The sequence below is a fragment of the Anguilla rostrata genome, chromosome 2 (genome assembly GCF_018555375.3).
Source record: "Anguilla rostrata isolate EN2019 chromosome 2, ASM1855537v3, whole genome shotgun sequence".
Taxonomy (NCBI): Eukaryota; Metazoa; Chordata; class Actinopteri; order Anguilliformes; family Anguillidae; genus Anguilla; species Anguilla rostrata.
Window position 1 is genome coordinate 12,231,856 of NC_057934.1, and position 16,526 is coordinate 12,248,381.

Here is a 16,526-nt window from a genome sequence, read left to right on the forward strand (position 1 = left end):
GTCCTCTATCTTTTGTTTGCACTGCAAGTGAGAGCATGTTCCTCCCTGGCCTTCAGCTTCGGGTACAAGGAAAGGTAATTATTAGGTCAAACTCTATTTTGCAAAGTAACTGTATCATTATAAATAGAAATAATGCTGTTATTTCAATCCTTTAAATTGAAAGGCAGAGGCACATATATCCAAAGAATTCAGAAAATGCGTTTGTGGCAGTGTGTGTTTTTCAGTTGAGGCTAGAGTCAAACCTTTTGACATACGGTCTTTATCAATGAAATATATATATAAGGGAGCTTCTAACACCATGTTACTGAAGAAATGTTTGAATCTATATCCTGATATTAACTGAATAAGTAATCTTTGTTAATATTCTAAGTATCACATTATTTTGAGTGCATTGAATGTGAACACAAAAATACCTTTCAGAGACTACAGGACATGCAGTGTTTCACAATATTTAAAGTGTAACACTTGCCTGAAGTCAACACCAGTCAAAGTTTATGACAAAGCATGTGAAATTTAACATATGGTACAACACACACACACACACACACACATATATATATATTTATATATATGCAAAGACTGTACCCCTACACATTTCTTTCGTATGGTGATTGTTTATTTAGTAATTTAACTTATTTATTTTCTGTTGAACTCACATTCATCTCTGGACATTTACAGAGATATGTATGTTTTCTTTCTGTGAAATAGCATAGCATTATCAGGACCATAGAACCAGACTTTGTAATCAGTTCTACAGATGGGTTTAACGTTTCAAGCCAGCAACCAGAAACCTGCTATAGACCCATAATCTGTTCCCATTGACAGTACATAATTGTTAGTCAAACAAGATATTGAGCTGAGCTTATTATTGCATGTTCTGCATACACAGACCTGTTTATTTTTCTGCATTCTCTGTAGTCGCAGGGAGCTTGTAACACTCTTTGATCTCCTCTGCCAATATGAGATAGCACAATGCATATCAGTGGAAAATAACCATCTCAGACTAACTGCCGACATGTGGCAGTTTCAAACAAACAAATTCCTGAATGGCGAAGTTCGCATTTGTCTTTTTTCTTATTGTATTATTGACTCAAGAAATTTGTGTGAGGGCCAAAGTGCTGAACAAAGCCCGCAGGATTTCGTACATGCAAAATGAGTCAAATGCTCCAGCCACCTGGCTTTGATTAGTCATGTACGTACCACTGTGAATTAATATGCTAGCCGAATGTTGCTTAACTTTAACTATTAAACAGCCTTATCTCAGTCTGATGGAAGATAAGCTCAGCTTTCACTTAAAAAAAACTAAGGGAAAAATCCTATGTCATCTGAAAAGAATAATTTATGTTTAAAATTGTTTCAGGATATAAACACTTGGTCTGGCTTAGTCATAAAGCCAGATGTTTGACTTTTCTTTTAGCCGGAAAGTTATGAGGGTTATCCAAAACTCCTGACTGTTATAACAGCCTTTTGGCTTTCCACACATTCCTAAATTACCATGTAATTTAAAACCTTGTTTTCATTGCAAAATACTGGAATGTCCCGTTCAGCTCAGTGTGGTTACAGTCATAATGTAGAACACAAAATAATAATGTTTGTATTGTTTAATAAAACTCATTCAGTCCAAAAAATAAAAGAGGTAAAAAAAGAGCTTTTGATGTGCTTGTTGCACTCTGCTGTTTTAAACCTATAGTAACTTATATAGACAGTACAGTACATGTTAGCGTGAAGTTTTTTCCCCCAGATTCAGGCAAATGCCAAAGATGACTTCTCCTTGTTTACGTCATGCTCGTGCAATTTTAGATGCCTTTTAAGTCACACTGACTCAGTCGTTGTTCTCGTTGAGAAACCGGACACAACAAAAAAGCTATTCTTTAACTGAGCTCAGTGAAGCCCGTGGTTGAACCCTATTATACAATACTGTTTATATTCACGGTCAGCACCATTAACGTCACGTATATAATGAAATTCATTGAGTCTTAAGGGGTTGTTGCATAAATCATTAATTCCTCCTTGTACAAGTGGCAGTAAATCAACTTCACGGTACACCTTCCTTGTCTCTTGCTTTTGAGTAATTGTCCTGGGCTCAGATGTTTTAAAACATATCTTATCAGTTGCAATATGTTCTTGAATTTACTTCTCCAGTGGTACGAAGCTGAAAACAGTGGCAAAGTTCAATTTTATTGACAACCCAGCACTTTGCAGTAGATACAGTTCGGATATGTATACAATGTAAGGCACGATATACTAGCACGTACAGAACTTGGAATGTTGACTGCCTTTGTGAGGGAAAGTGTATCTTAATTAATACTTACCTTTCTAGGTCATGGTTGTTCACTATCTTTGGTTGGGCAAGAAATGGGTTAGAAGAGTTTGTCCTGACAGGACGAGTTTGAGTAAAATACATATTTTGAGTGGAGTAAATAAGCATGGTAGATAAAACGAGTAAGTGTTATTGTTCAACTGGTGGAATTAACATTACACATTCACTGTGTTCCCTCAGAATCCCATAATAATTTTCTCTTAAAGGGGTGCTCACCAGTATGGTATGGTAAAGAGCTAAAGGGGGCATTTTATGAATGTTAGTATAATATTATTGAAATTGAAATATTAATTGGCTCTTGGAAAATTGCAATTCTGACCACACTCTAATTAAAGTTAAAGTGTCCAAATGACTGCAAAAAATAATAATAAAATAAATTGGCACGTGTGGCCTTGTATTAGGCTATGTTTCTAGTAGAATTTTAGTTGCCATAGCCTGATAATCATTATAAACATTATCTTGAAAATGTTTTAAGATAGTAGTGACACTGGGTGATATTGATGATTTTAAAATAAGCTTTGTGAGAATTTGAGATGGCACTCACTTTGTTAACTGTCCATTTCTGATTGGTCCAATGATATCCAGACAGATATGTGCACAGTGCGCTGAATCTCTCTCCCATTTTATCCTGCCCTGTTGGCTTTGTTTAGACATGTGGGTCTATGTGAATGTGATGAGAGCTTCGAGCAGAGATCATGTTATTAGTCAGCACAGGACACAGTGAAACATGTTTTGTCATTTTTGATAAACTGTGGTGTAAACGAGTGCGTGCGTGTTTGTTCATGTTACAAACTGAGGTCCTGCTGTGACAAGACATATTTTCTTGTTCAATCCAATGTGGCAGGAGCAACGTCTCAGAAGGCCGCAGGGCTTCAAAAAGAATGGCTGGACACACGATAGCTGTGTAATATAATTGAATCCGAAATTTTAAACCACCTCGAGTACCGAGCTCTGACGTTACAGTGGGTGCTCAGCCTTTGGTCTTTTTTTTTTTTTTTTTTTTTTTGCATGTTCCATGTACTGCTTAACCCCTTATTGTGTGTGATAATGTTAGGACTTACATAATTTAAACGTGGGCATGTGTTGAGGTGACAGCTGAAACTTATGTTGTATAACAACCTGAATGATGCATTTTTAATAACAATCCTTAAAGCAGGCTTCTACTGTAATGAATTGCATTTTTTTGCAAGCAGCAGTTTAAATAATGTAATAGCTGGAGTGTCAAAGATATTGTAATGGGTTTTGCCTAATAGGTGCACTGTTAGCATATAGAGAATATTTCAAAGACTAGCTTAATAGAGGACTCAATCACAGACAGGTTATGTCAAGAAGTGTCTCCAATTAGCTGTTCATCCAAGTGTCATCTCCTGGGATGTATGATAAACAGGATCAATAAACATTGTTTTCTGTCCTTCAATCACGTGAGCTTGCTTATAGATTCATCTGATAAGGGGTGTGTGAGCATACTGTAGGACACCCTGCACTGAGAAATGAAACAACATGCAGAGGATGGAGTAAAGGGCTCTCAGGAAACACAATGTCATTACCTGTTTTTTTTTCTGTAGGTGAGAAACTACTGTGCGAGCTAGTACTTCAACCAAGGGAGGATCAGACAGCAGCCTTGATTACAAAGTGAACATTTACGATAATAATAAGAGGCACAAGGGCAAAAAAACAAACATTGTGTACAAATTCAAAGAACTGTTTGTTGAATTTTAGGATGATTATGGTCTTCAGAGACTCTGACCTGCATATTATCATGTTTGCAGACGAAGAAACCTGTACCCTCAGAGGTGGACTGTTTTTGTTTTTTTTTTGTTTTGTTTTTTTTGATACTTTAACCTTACAGATTAACAACAGAGGGGAATTGCCATTTGTCAGAGTATTTGAACAAGTCAATATGATTTGAAACCTCCAGCACTTGCATTGGAATCACGTTTGCATTAGCAAACAGTGTTTGGGCCTTTTTGAAAGTTGTTGATCAAAAGTGAAACTTAACCAAATTTGATTTTAAGAACTATCTATTCCTGAATTATTTGTAATCCTGGATAGCATTCCCATATGAGCTTTGGGGAAACTTAGGGGACAACACTTTGGAAAGACCTGCTCAAAGGAGCTGTTTCTTGTTTCTGTCTGCATGCAGCGTGTAATATTAGTGTCAAAATAAAAGCTTCTTTTTTCAATGAGAAAACCACTGCAGGCAGCTTCAGGTTTTTTGTGTGCTAGAAACCCTTTGAAACAGCACCCAAATACCGAATGATCAACAAAATGCACAATATGTGGGAGATGTATAGCAAGCACTCTCCTGGTAGTTATGGTTTTGTGATCATATTGTATTTCACAGAAAACCAACTGCCTTCAATAAATTGTGCTAATGATAGATTGGTAGTTCATAATATCAATTAATCTTAATTAAGTATTCTGTTTCACAAAATATTTAACTATATCCAAGATGTTTCTGTTATCACAGGGTATTGCACGGTATAATTCTATCATTATATTCATGTTCAACCAAACAGGTTGGTGCCACCTACATAGCTGATTAATGAACACATTGTACTCCCAATGTTTTTCATCAACATCCACTGACATTTCTTTGAACCAAAAATAAACAGCAAGATACTGTATGATTACTCCCACAATCCTGTTTTATCACACCTATGATCCTTCGCCAATGTAATACATCTCTACTTCTTCTCAATGTGTTTCTTTTATTGCTCCTGTCTCATGTCATTTTACTTCATAAAATGTGCCTAAAATGAACATGGTTTTGCGCTCGACGGAATGACCGTTAGCTCATTAATTATCAATTGCCCTGTGCTCCCACACTTAAAAAAATAATTTGCGGTTATACTGAAACCATAGTCCCCGTGTATTGGATACAGATCATAATTATGGAGATTGTACTTCCGTGAAAATGGCCTGCAACCCTGTGTGCAATACGATTTGTCAGACCTTGCGGAAATTTCTACCTTTTCGCTTCCCATGAGACAAAATGCTATTCGTTTCTCGCTGTTTTGTTTACACTTATTAGTAGATTGTTTTACAGGTACTGCAGGCATTCCAAGCCCCATTTAAACCATCTGCTCAGCCCCTTGGCAGAAGCATTTCATCATAAATTATTGATAGCTTCAGTCTGGCAGTAGGGCGAGTAAACTTTACATCTAATTTTACATATCGAGCAAGCAAACAATAAGCAGTTGCAGTGTATGGGGTGCTCAGAAATGTTAAAAAAAAATTTTTTTAAGTGCATGAAAACAGGCCGCTGGTCATCTTTTGCACTTCATGTTGTGAATTTATTTTTGTTGAGGAACCTGTGGTACCTCAACAGGGTTGCAGCATGAGTTTCTTGAATGAAATTTTTATGTTCATGCAAAATAAAACAGCAGTCAGAACTATAGTCAGTCTCACTTATCAGACTAAAAATTGGATGACCAATTTGTGGATAAACAAATTAGATCATTAGAATGAATGTTATTATTTTATAGGTGAAACAAAAACAACAATAGAGTCTTGGGGATAAATAACACTCAGTGTTACAGGATCATTAAGCATAATTTTGTTCCACACAAAATTACATTTTATAAAGGAGGTGCAGCCCTGTTTGCATGCTCTTTGATTTTCTAAATCTAAAAAAAAAAAAACTGCCTACAAATATTGAATTATTACATTTTCCCCTCTGGCAGTGCAATTATGATTCAATCCAAACCTGGTGTAGGTTTTTTTCCATCAGCAGTTGCCGAGATTAAAAACAAAAACTAAAAATTATGCACTTTAATTTCATGTACTTGCCTTTTTACTCAGTACATTGGATGTTTTTTCTCATGTAAAAATCTGGATCTTTCTAGAATATTTTGGAGAGATGGGAACACATTGTTGCTAATCCTTTCAGGCTGTTTTTTTTTTTTTTTTTTGCTGTTCTTAAACATCTTTTAATTTAAGATTTGATGGTATCAAAGGTGAATTGTCAGGCCCCATATCGATGCCATATTTCAGCCAAACCTTCATGAAATATGGTTCAACTATGCCCTATATGATGCCCACTTCTGAAACACAATGTGAATATTCTGCTTAAGGACAAGGGTCTCCAGTGTGAAGTATTTATTTTATTACCCTTCAGAAATGACTTTGCTATCCTTCAGCCAGTTTTTGCCATCCATATATATATATATGTATATATATATGGACAGTAAGTGAAGACAGAAACCAGCTCTGTCCCGTTATTTCTGAAATGTTGTTTACTAGATGTTAAGTTATGATAGACCATGCAATGTGAATAAGGTGTATAAACACTCAGCTCTTGTTTATCAGAAATTCTATAAAGTATTCTACCTACCATCAATTTAGACACATACATACATGGACCACTCTGTCAGTGGCACACCATCCAAAAATATGCAGCACTGTGTAGACTCTACAGTGTAAAAAAGTTAGTAGCAGTTCCCTTACTATCAGGATGACATGAAGGCACCTTGTACGAAAAATTTAATTTTCCCGGATAAGGCAGCATTTTCTAAGAATACATTATCTCTGTTTACTGTGTTTTACTGGCAAGTGAAGGTGTACCCACAAGTGTAAAAAAAATAATTTGAATGTGTAAGCATGCAATACACAGTTCTCGCCACCAACTGCGCTGTAGAGTTCATAATGGCTTGTCATTAATTTATATATCATCTCCAAAGGGAGAAAAATGCTGACACTGTTTTTGTGCTCCTGCTCTATGAATTACTTACAGTATGATGAATAGCATCTGAATCCCTTGGAGCAATCATTTAAAACAGCACCATTTGAATTCAAAACAGGTTTTTAAACCTCACAAGACTGTGTATGCATTTTCTACATATGTTGAATACTAATAGAATTGCAGGGCAAAGATGAAAATTACTGAATCTATCATTCATGTTCCTGACTTATATGATCTAAATAATATAAAACACAATTTATGATCCACATCATTTAAATGTAGAGAATTAAAATGTGAATTGAATCAGCTGGTATTTTTGAATGTATGTTAAACAATCATTGTGATGTTATTCACTGCAATGTGCATAATTTATTTATGACTGAACTAACAATCTATGCAATTGTATCTATATGTATTGATCACTGATGCACAAATACAAGCACACACCCATACACCCACATAGATTTCAACACACAGACCCCACCCTCCCCCATACAGAATTCAGTTGTTTTTTTTTTCAGAAGCCTTTCCCACTGCAAATGTTCCCAGGAGCTCAGAAAGAGGGAAAGATTAGGCTATCAATCTGCTATACTCATATTGTCACCAACAACGAGAAATCCATGCTGCACAGAAGATACTGAAACATACAATCTGTAAACCAAATTATTCTCAGCAATGTTATCATCATTTATTATTACTTGGACGTTTTCACCAGTCAGAAAGAATTGCAATATCTGATTGTGTTTGTAGAGCTATCCTTTTGTTGTTTTGTCTAGACAACCTGTTCATTGTGTGTGTATGTGTGTGTGTGCTTGCTTGATATAATAAAAACTATTCAAATGTATTGTTGGAAGTGCAGCCTTTTTTTACTGAAATTTTGTGATGGTTTCATGTTCATACACATTTGGACGTGGAAGTATTCACTTGATAACATTATTTATATTGCACTGCAGGAGCAGTCTTCTCATCCCCTGATGTCAGTGTGTCACTGTTTGATGTCTTACATCAGTTGGGTGATTGATGGTGCCTTGAATACACTTGCTATTTCTCGCACACTGTCAGAAAGAAAGCAGCTTAATCACTGCATTACTTTACGACTTTACTGCCACAAACAGCGAGTAAAATAATTAATATCCTCATATAGCCGACCCCCGCCACCAACAATCTGTCACCAATATTAAAATTTGTTACAGCTCAATAATTTTATGAAATTTGGAGTGGTTGCCAATTTTTTGTAAGATCCACTGAGATTTAACATAATATTTGATGTGTGCATGTGTGTTAACAACAGAGAGGCTTACATCAACCCTGGCACAGTTTAAGCTGTTTTAAACTTGATTATTTACGTCAGTGTCCAGGGGCCATTCTACTGCTACTCAATGTTTGCACGTGACACATAGACAGAGAAACTGACAAACAGGACAAAACGAAAACGTGACGACTACAATACGCTCTGGTTTTGCTATAGTACGTGATCATACAGATCAATTATTTGGGACTAATGTAGGCTACTTGGTTCAGGTGGGCCTATTCCTGTTTTCTACTGTTACGCATGCAATCACCTATAGAGGGTTGGTTTTGGTATAAATATGCAAATAGCTTGAATTACATGTTTTTAAAAAGATGTTACCTTCATAAATATTTTAATGGGGAAATTAACCATATTCGTCTATCATAATGCATTGAAAGGGGACGAAATATAATGGTCAGCTGTTTTAATTCATTAAGACTTCACAAATGCATAGTACAATAAGGTCTTATTTATTTCTTTGTCTAAGCCCTTTCATTCCCTCGTTACGCCTAGGCAACTTAATTATAACATTTTATTCACATTCTCTGCCGAGCGTGCTTCGTCTTGTTGGGCCCCTACCCCCACCTAAAATCCCCTTAATCTACATATAATTAATAGCATTCTCCTTTGAACGCATGACATTTTTTTGCAGCTATCACATGACGGTATGGTTGATTTTATGCCTGAAAGGAATAACATCGCTCTGCAATATTACTCGGTTAATCATTTTAAACGAAATGCACTTGTTTAATTGAGCTCAGTGTACACCCAATATCCCTCGTGCCTTCACATGAAACATTGCGTAAGTTATTAAAAAAAGAAAAGCGCTGGTATAAATGCTGCATCTTATATCATATAAAATTTCTCATTTTCATATTGCAAAAACAACATAACAGCCACAGTCGATGGAAGGGAGGGGGGGGGGGGATGGGGGTGAGCCCGAGGACTTCGGCTGAAGTTACACAGATCAAAAAACGCCATCGTACTGACTTTCGTTAATTTTTTTTCGTTACCCGTCTGTATAGCCTATTGTTTACCTCTTCAGTCTAGATCTGTTCATAGCGGTTAGTTGCTTGTTTCCTTGTTCTACTGCGGTTCAGTTTCTAGATGTTTGCATAATTTTTGCCTGCCAAACCGTAAAATGCTGAAGGCATGGGAACAATAAACCTGCATTTAGATTGCGTTATTATCTCAGAATTTTAATAAACTTCACTTTGCTTTAGGAAGTTGTAGCCTGCGTGTATAGCTACCAGAGCAAACCTTTCAGAAATAATGATCAAATTTAGAACACTGAAAAACAGTCGCTGTTTCGCGTAGCTATGAAAGGCGACTAAAGCTGAACATAGCCTAATCGTTATTAAAACTAAATTGCCTTACAAATACTCCAACTCGATGTAGTCCAAATCACACACTGACCTACGTAAAGACTCGGTAATCGGTCGCGTTTGTTCCATGTTCCTGTTCATTGAAAAACAATGGCAGCAATTCAGTGTTGTCAGTTGTTTCCATATCTCGTGATGCCTGCCAGTATATTTATTGCTGTCTCCCCGCCCGAACCGTTTTAGCACTATAAATCCGACTACCAATATTTAGCCTATATTTCGGTGCTAGGAAGTTATAATTGTTAAAACAATGTAACAGTCCGTGAATTGTACGTCACGACAAGTACACTCTTTACAAGAAAGGTTTTTGATTAAAAATGTACAAAAGTCTGTCTTCAATCAAATAAGCTACAGTACATGCACTCCAGAAATAAAAGAGCGCCCCGAATCTCTGCAGGTCTGCAGGAAATGTTCTTTCTATTACACATACAGACGTCCTAGTCCAAGGTCCTGTTAGACACATATTCCGTTAATCATACACATTTGCACAACAAGAGGATTAAATAGACCCACTTTAATATGAATTTCTGCATACAAAGCGTATAATATTGATATATTTTTATTTAAAGCATAACATATGAAAATAACAACCTCTCATATTTTAAAGAGAGTATAGCTGCGAGAAAAATCTCTAAACCCGTAATGTCCCTTCGCCATTTTGAATTAAATGTGAGTATTTTGCGGTACAAATGACACAGAAATAATCATATTTAAAATTCTGCATCCTAAAGAAATATTGGATAGCAACTTCCGACATTTTCTAGTCTGTGCCTTTGTTCTGTGTGGATTTCATATTGACAGTTGGGAAGATATTGTACGTGAAAATATTGTGCCCTTCCAGGACCGTCAGCAATCCATTCAAGCCAACAAGTTTGGAGAGAATGTTGAGTTAAATCAATTCAGAACGTCGAGATGGAGCCCAACTCACTCAAGGTATTATCAAGCCTACTCTGAATGTTTTATTTGCAGTTTTCTTTTTCTTTTTATTTGCTGATGTTATTGTAGAGTCCGTATTAATGAATGCATATATGAAATTCACGGAGCTTTAAAATAAACGTCATGAACTTTTAAAACAACTTCATGTGTTAACAAACATTAAATATATCGCTAGGTAATTTGCTTATAAACATTTGTTGTTAATACATATACAGTTTGTCAACAGTTCTTTTTGATGCTATACATGCGTACGTCTATTACTTCAGTTGATCTGAAGGTATCTTTGTGTTTTTCATTTATTGAATTTGAAGAGTGTGTACTAAATACATTTATCATTACTATTTCCGCAGTGGGTAGGCTCACCTTGTGGCTTGCATGGACCTTACATTTTCTACAAGGCATTTAGATTTCATCTTGAAGACAAACCAAGAATTTTGTCCCTTGGCGACTTTTTCTTTGTAAGATGTAAGCCAGAGGATCCGATTTGCATAGCAGAACTCCAGCTGTTGTGGGAAGAAAGGACGACCAAGCAACTTTTATCTAGCTCTAAACTTTATTTTCTCCCAGAAGATACTCCCCAGGGAAGAACTGTCAGTCACGGAGAGGTGATTACAAATATATTTCAATTTTTCCTCTTATGCGTGGTTTACAGTATGTTACTGATTGCTTAGAACAGCATTTGGACGAAATTTAATCGATGCATTTCTGAAATATGACCTAGCTAGCTACTGTAGTTATATGTATCCATTCTGCTTTCTGTTTGCAATGACGCAAAGCCTGATAGCACGTAGCTAGCATATTTTCCTCTCATGTAAGAGCTCTGATCGGTTAATTCATACGATGGTGCTAAAATGTAAGAAGGATTAGGTCATTTGAATTCCAACGTACTTTCATTTCATTAGTATTTATTTCCTTGTTGGAATTGGCGAGTAGCCTACATTTAGTCTGTCATACAATTTGAACGAAGAATTGAAAATAAGATCTTGGTTGGTTTACTGACGTGACTTGCTGTACTGTAAAGTTACTGTATTAGTGTTTTAATGTTTCATATCAGCGCTGTGTAAAACAGGGCGGAAATTACGATATGGAGATAAAGAAAGATCAAAAGCCTCGTGTTGGCTGAATTGCGTTGAATAATGTGATGAATGACATTACAATATGTTTTAAATTCTCGATCTTAATGGGCTTATTTTAAATAGACTTATGTACAAGCTACTACCATAGCTGGTTGAACAAGCTTAATCAATAAAATATCGTCTGTCAGATTTAATTTACAGCCCCTTCTATTTTATCGCGCAATAAGACAGAAATTAGCTAGCTAGCTATATAGCTTCAGAGGTAAGCTATTATAAGCGGACATTTTCTCCATAAGCGTTCAAATGCTTTCGGTCAGTGGCAATTGATTAATAAAGGCAAGCCGATAAGGCAGGCAGATGCAACGGCTTAAAGGGAGCGAGTGACATTTATGAAGGTTATTATGTCAAAGTGCTACAGTTTAATTTTTTATTACAGATACACGCTCCTGTAGGCTAGTTTTGTCAAAATAATAATAATAATAAAAGATTCGTGTGGTCCTTGAAGGTTTAACTCGCAAATTGCCAGCCTTGATAGTTGTTTGTCTTATCTAGCTAGCCTATATTGTTCAAATCCTGTGTTGCAATATTGAATATGGCGATTACATAGCTAAACACAGCTGCTGGTTACACATGGGTAATGTAATGAGGGGGTAAACCTGTTTTATCTTGTACTAGGCAGTATAATCACTCTGGTAGATTACAAAGAAAACAGCTCTTCTCTTCTGAACTTTTATTGTAGTTTTCCCCTGAGGAGTTTGGGTATCAAATTTCTTTTTCATAATAAGCAACAGGTTTTTTTGTTTAGCCTGTCTTGGTGAAATCTCAAGGTTGCACTGCCATATAAGTTTAAATATTGAGTGCATATTATCTGTCCGCTGAATCGACCTTGTGCGCATCGGTGTTTACACAATGTAACAAGGTGGAATTGGGGGGAAAACATTCGATTTACTCCCATGCTTACACAGTTGATCCGACACTGTTCGTTCGCAAACTCGTCATCTTCTATGCTCCCCTCCCCCCGCCCCCGCACACCAGCATTGCGAATTATTTGCTTTTCAAATTTATTACGTTACAGGATTGGTGATTTGGAAACTGGGAGAGATAGAATTACACGTCCAAGGACAATGCTCGCCTGTACATTTGCTAAACATAATTTTAAATTATTGATCAACTGTAAATGGCTACAGTCAATTATTCGGCTACTTGGAATTATTTGACGTTTTTTCACAATAAATTATTTATAGACTTTGACATGGAAACAACAAAACATATAGCCTATATTTTAGTGGTGTGGCTACTTTTAAGATGTTTCATATTTGCCCTTTGTCACACATTGACCTGAAATGTAGGCATTTGTTAGATCTTAAGTGTTCTAACTGATGTTGGAAAATGAGTGACATATGTGAAATCTAAATAACAATGCGATTGGGTTCCCTTCTGCAACCTGCAGTAATCTGAAGCCTATAATGTGACTGCCAGATCACTGAAAATGCACTCAGCAAATTGCACAATTAAATTCAATAAATTGAAACACAATTAGGTTTTTAAAAAGCTGGCATGAGGTTTCTTTTTAAATATTCCCAGAGGACTTGCTTTGTCTCCCTCTATTCTGCAATTGATATGTTTGTTTTGGTTATGCTGTGACACTTTAATCTAAAATTTGAAGACTCCCAGAATTTTTTTTTTTTTTTTTTAATGCATACACTTCTTGAAGGGTAGCAATCTTTCCTTATTCCCACTGAGTCTGATACGTCTTTGTTCAGGGAGATTGTCACTTAATTTCCTGGAAACCTGGCTTCATGCATATTTTCCAAGTCAGGGAATCTTAACATCATCAGTAGGCTGTTATGACCATGAACTTATGTTTAGAGCTTTGCAATACAGTTAGAGTCACTGTGATAAAAAGTGGTAGTATATTTCCAGATGCCTTTTGTATGTACAGCCAGGTGATGTAATTTCCCCTCTGGCTTGAGTTAGTCATTCATTAGCAGAATAGCAGTGGCAGGAACAGCAACAAGCTTGCAATGATCTTGCCCTGGCAGCCAGCCTATAGAATTTAACACTAAGAGCTTGAACCTAGAGAGGGCAACATTACGCTCCTGTTTAGCCATGTGCTGTTTTTACTTCGTTGAACTGACTGTGTCTTCTTCTAAAGAGGTTTGTTCCTGCCAAGAAAGTTCAGGCACTAAATTACTTACTCTCTAACTGAGAAAGTAGCCTGTTATCACAAATGCATACATTTGGTGTTTGTTCTCCTTTATGTTGGCCTTTGATTGTAAATATTTTTTCTCCTTTTGCCTTATTGTCATTTACAGGAGTAACACAGTTGTTGCAAACATTTAATTGACATTAACTATCATAAAGAATTCTGACCCTTGAATGTCACATGAGAACGCATTATCTCTCAGAACTGAGGGGTCAATATTTAAATTATTATATCACCTTGGAGGAGATATATGGGTGAATGAGGAACATAAAATAGACTTAAAAAGCGAAATGTAGCTCAGTAAGTCATTTTAGTTAACATGGTCTGGTTGGCAAGCACATATAATTCAATAATTTCAGTACATAGGTTATGGTAATGTTATACAGCATAAGATTAAAGGCAGTCTCCCTGAATAATGTTGAAGTGATTTAAAGAATGTTGGTGTGCTATAATTAAATTCCATTTCAGATTCTATCAGCCACAGTATAATTAATGTTGAAATTATAGTTTGCAGAGCTACAAATAAAGTTAGTATTTTATACACACAAATGTCTTTATGTAACCAAATGTGGTTGTAAGTTTTGTATTCAGTTTCTTCTAATCCCAACACAAGGTGGACTGAAAACAGAAATGATTGTAGTCTGGCCCACATTTAATTAGTTCTCTCTCTCCCTGCTATTGTTTGGATTAACAAAGCAGTATGGCTTGAGATTTGTGACTATTGCGAAGAAAATGCATGGCTTGTATCCAGAGACATCTTCCTGGCAAAAGTCCATGTTTCTGTTTGAATGCCCGGAATATATTTATAGTTTAAATTAGATCATCAGATTTTTTTCCCCAAAGGTAACATTCTTTAATGTGATATTTATGGGTTTGAGTTGGAACATGCTACTTGAAAAGCACTGTTCCTAAAGTTAGCACACAAGTGGTACATGTACCCGTGTCTATTTCATATATGTTCACACATGTGCAACATGGCTTAGACAATGCAAGAATTTTTGTGCAGGAGGGGCTGAACTACATTGAAATAAGGATATAGCTGTGAATATTAGGCCTGCCTGTTTGTTTTCAGAATAAGTACAAATTATTCTCATATAAAATGTGTGTGTACCTATACATTTATTGTTCAAACGCCTTATATTTACATCTACAGTATATTTTCTCATTTGTCTGCATAGTCTTAATTTTAAACCTTGCAAATACATATGGATATGGTTCTATATATGTATAAAATAATTATAGGGCCTGTACTGTCTGTGTGCCCATTGTGTTTTGTAGCACCGTTTTTAGCACTGATTGCAGCTATGCTCACTGAAAATAATGTAAACAATACTTGACAACTTGTACTGTGAAGTTTCAGTCAGCATTCTGTCCTTCTGCAGCACATGCAGGACTGCTGTAGTCATGACAGGAGCACAGGCAAAGATGGACAAAGCAAAATTTTTTCAGATTCATTAGTGTTTATTTTCTTCCAGTTTCACAGTACATTTTTAACTGGGCTTTAAAACTTGGATCATGGTGTGCAGCTTAAGTTTTATATACTTTCATTATTTAACACTGGCTATTGGAGACATCCCCTACTTGAAGAGAAAATTGAATTATTTTACTTTAAAAAACTTTAGGCTGAGACATCCCCAGGATCTGGTTGGCACATTGTTCATGTTACCAGGTCAATAATTCAATAGGCATGCAAGCAGGTGTACAAATCTGCTCTGACCTGGGGAATTCTTGCCCTGACCCCCAGAATCAGTAGGGTGAAACAGGCTCAGCATGACACTGCTAGTGGGCTTGCTGCTTTAGTTTACTGCACAGCTTTGGCCGGCTAATGGCTCAGTTCCCCCTAATGTGTTATAACAAGGAGCTGATTGTTTCTTGCTACTCAAATTCATAATGTGCAAACCTTTGCAGAACAGATTTGATTCTTTTGAGGACATCAGTCTCATCTGAAAGAAAATAGAAATCAGTGGTTGGCTAATGTATTCATCGATGTGCCCTCCTCCCCTTCCCCCACCATCTGATAAACAAATAAGTTTGAGAAATATTTCTATCAAACATGTGCAGATTGTCAGATCTTCAAAGCAGTGGGCTAGAGCACGTGATCTTGTGGTAAAGTTTGCTGTGTCGCCATTAGGATTAACAACGTTTGACCCACTTAGTTTTATTGGAACATGAAAACAGATGCCTCTGTGCTGCACTGGTTATTATGTAGAGGCCTAGACTGATAGCTATGTGGCTATACTTTAGGGCCTAAACTCCCCAGGGACTCAAGGAGAACTGATGAGAATGTGTTTGTACTCGTATTTTCTGCACAAAGGAGAAATACATTGTTTAGACTGGAAAGTAAACATTGTTTTCATTGAGCAGCATTCTTCTGCAGTTTTATCCCACATGGAATGCATGTATTTTGATCAGCTTTGTTTGATATCCAGAATGAAAATGGCGTGCTGCAGCTTTTAACTTAACTGTAATTTACTTATAGTGCAGAGGTAATGTCCTGTTCCCTTTGCAAATGGAATTATGAAACACTTGGCATTCTTTGATAGTAGATTAGTGGATGGTAAATTATGATGGTAGATTTATAGCTGTCTCAGATGTGTTTCAATGGTGTTCTTCGCATTTAAGACTATGAAG

General features: G+C 36.4%; 1 protein-coding gene across 1 annotated transcript in view; it reads left to right on the forward strand.

The window, feature by feature from the left end:
• Positions 1-10,475: 10,475 nt before the first annotated feature.
• arid5b (AT-rich interaction domain 5B) overlaps positions 10,476-16,526 on the forward strand; it is a 67,107-nt gene continuing 61,056 nt past the window's right edge. The window contains exons 1-2 of the mRNA XM_064320330.1: positions 10,476-10,610; positions 10,964-11,218. Coding sequence (XP_064176400.1) covers positions 10,590-10,610; positions 10,964-11,218 — 276 coding nt within the window. The 5' untranslated portion in view covers positions 10,476-10,589. The remainder of the gene's footprint in view (positions 10,611-10,963; positions 11,219-16,526) is intronic.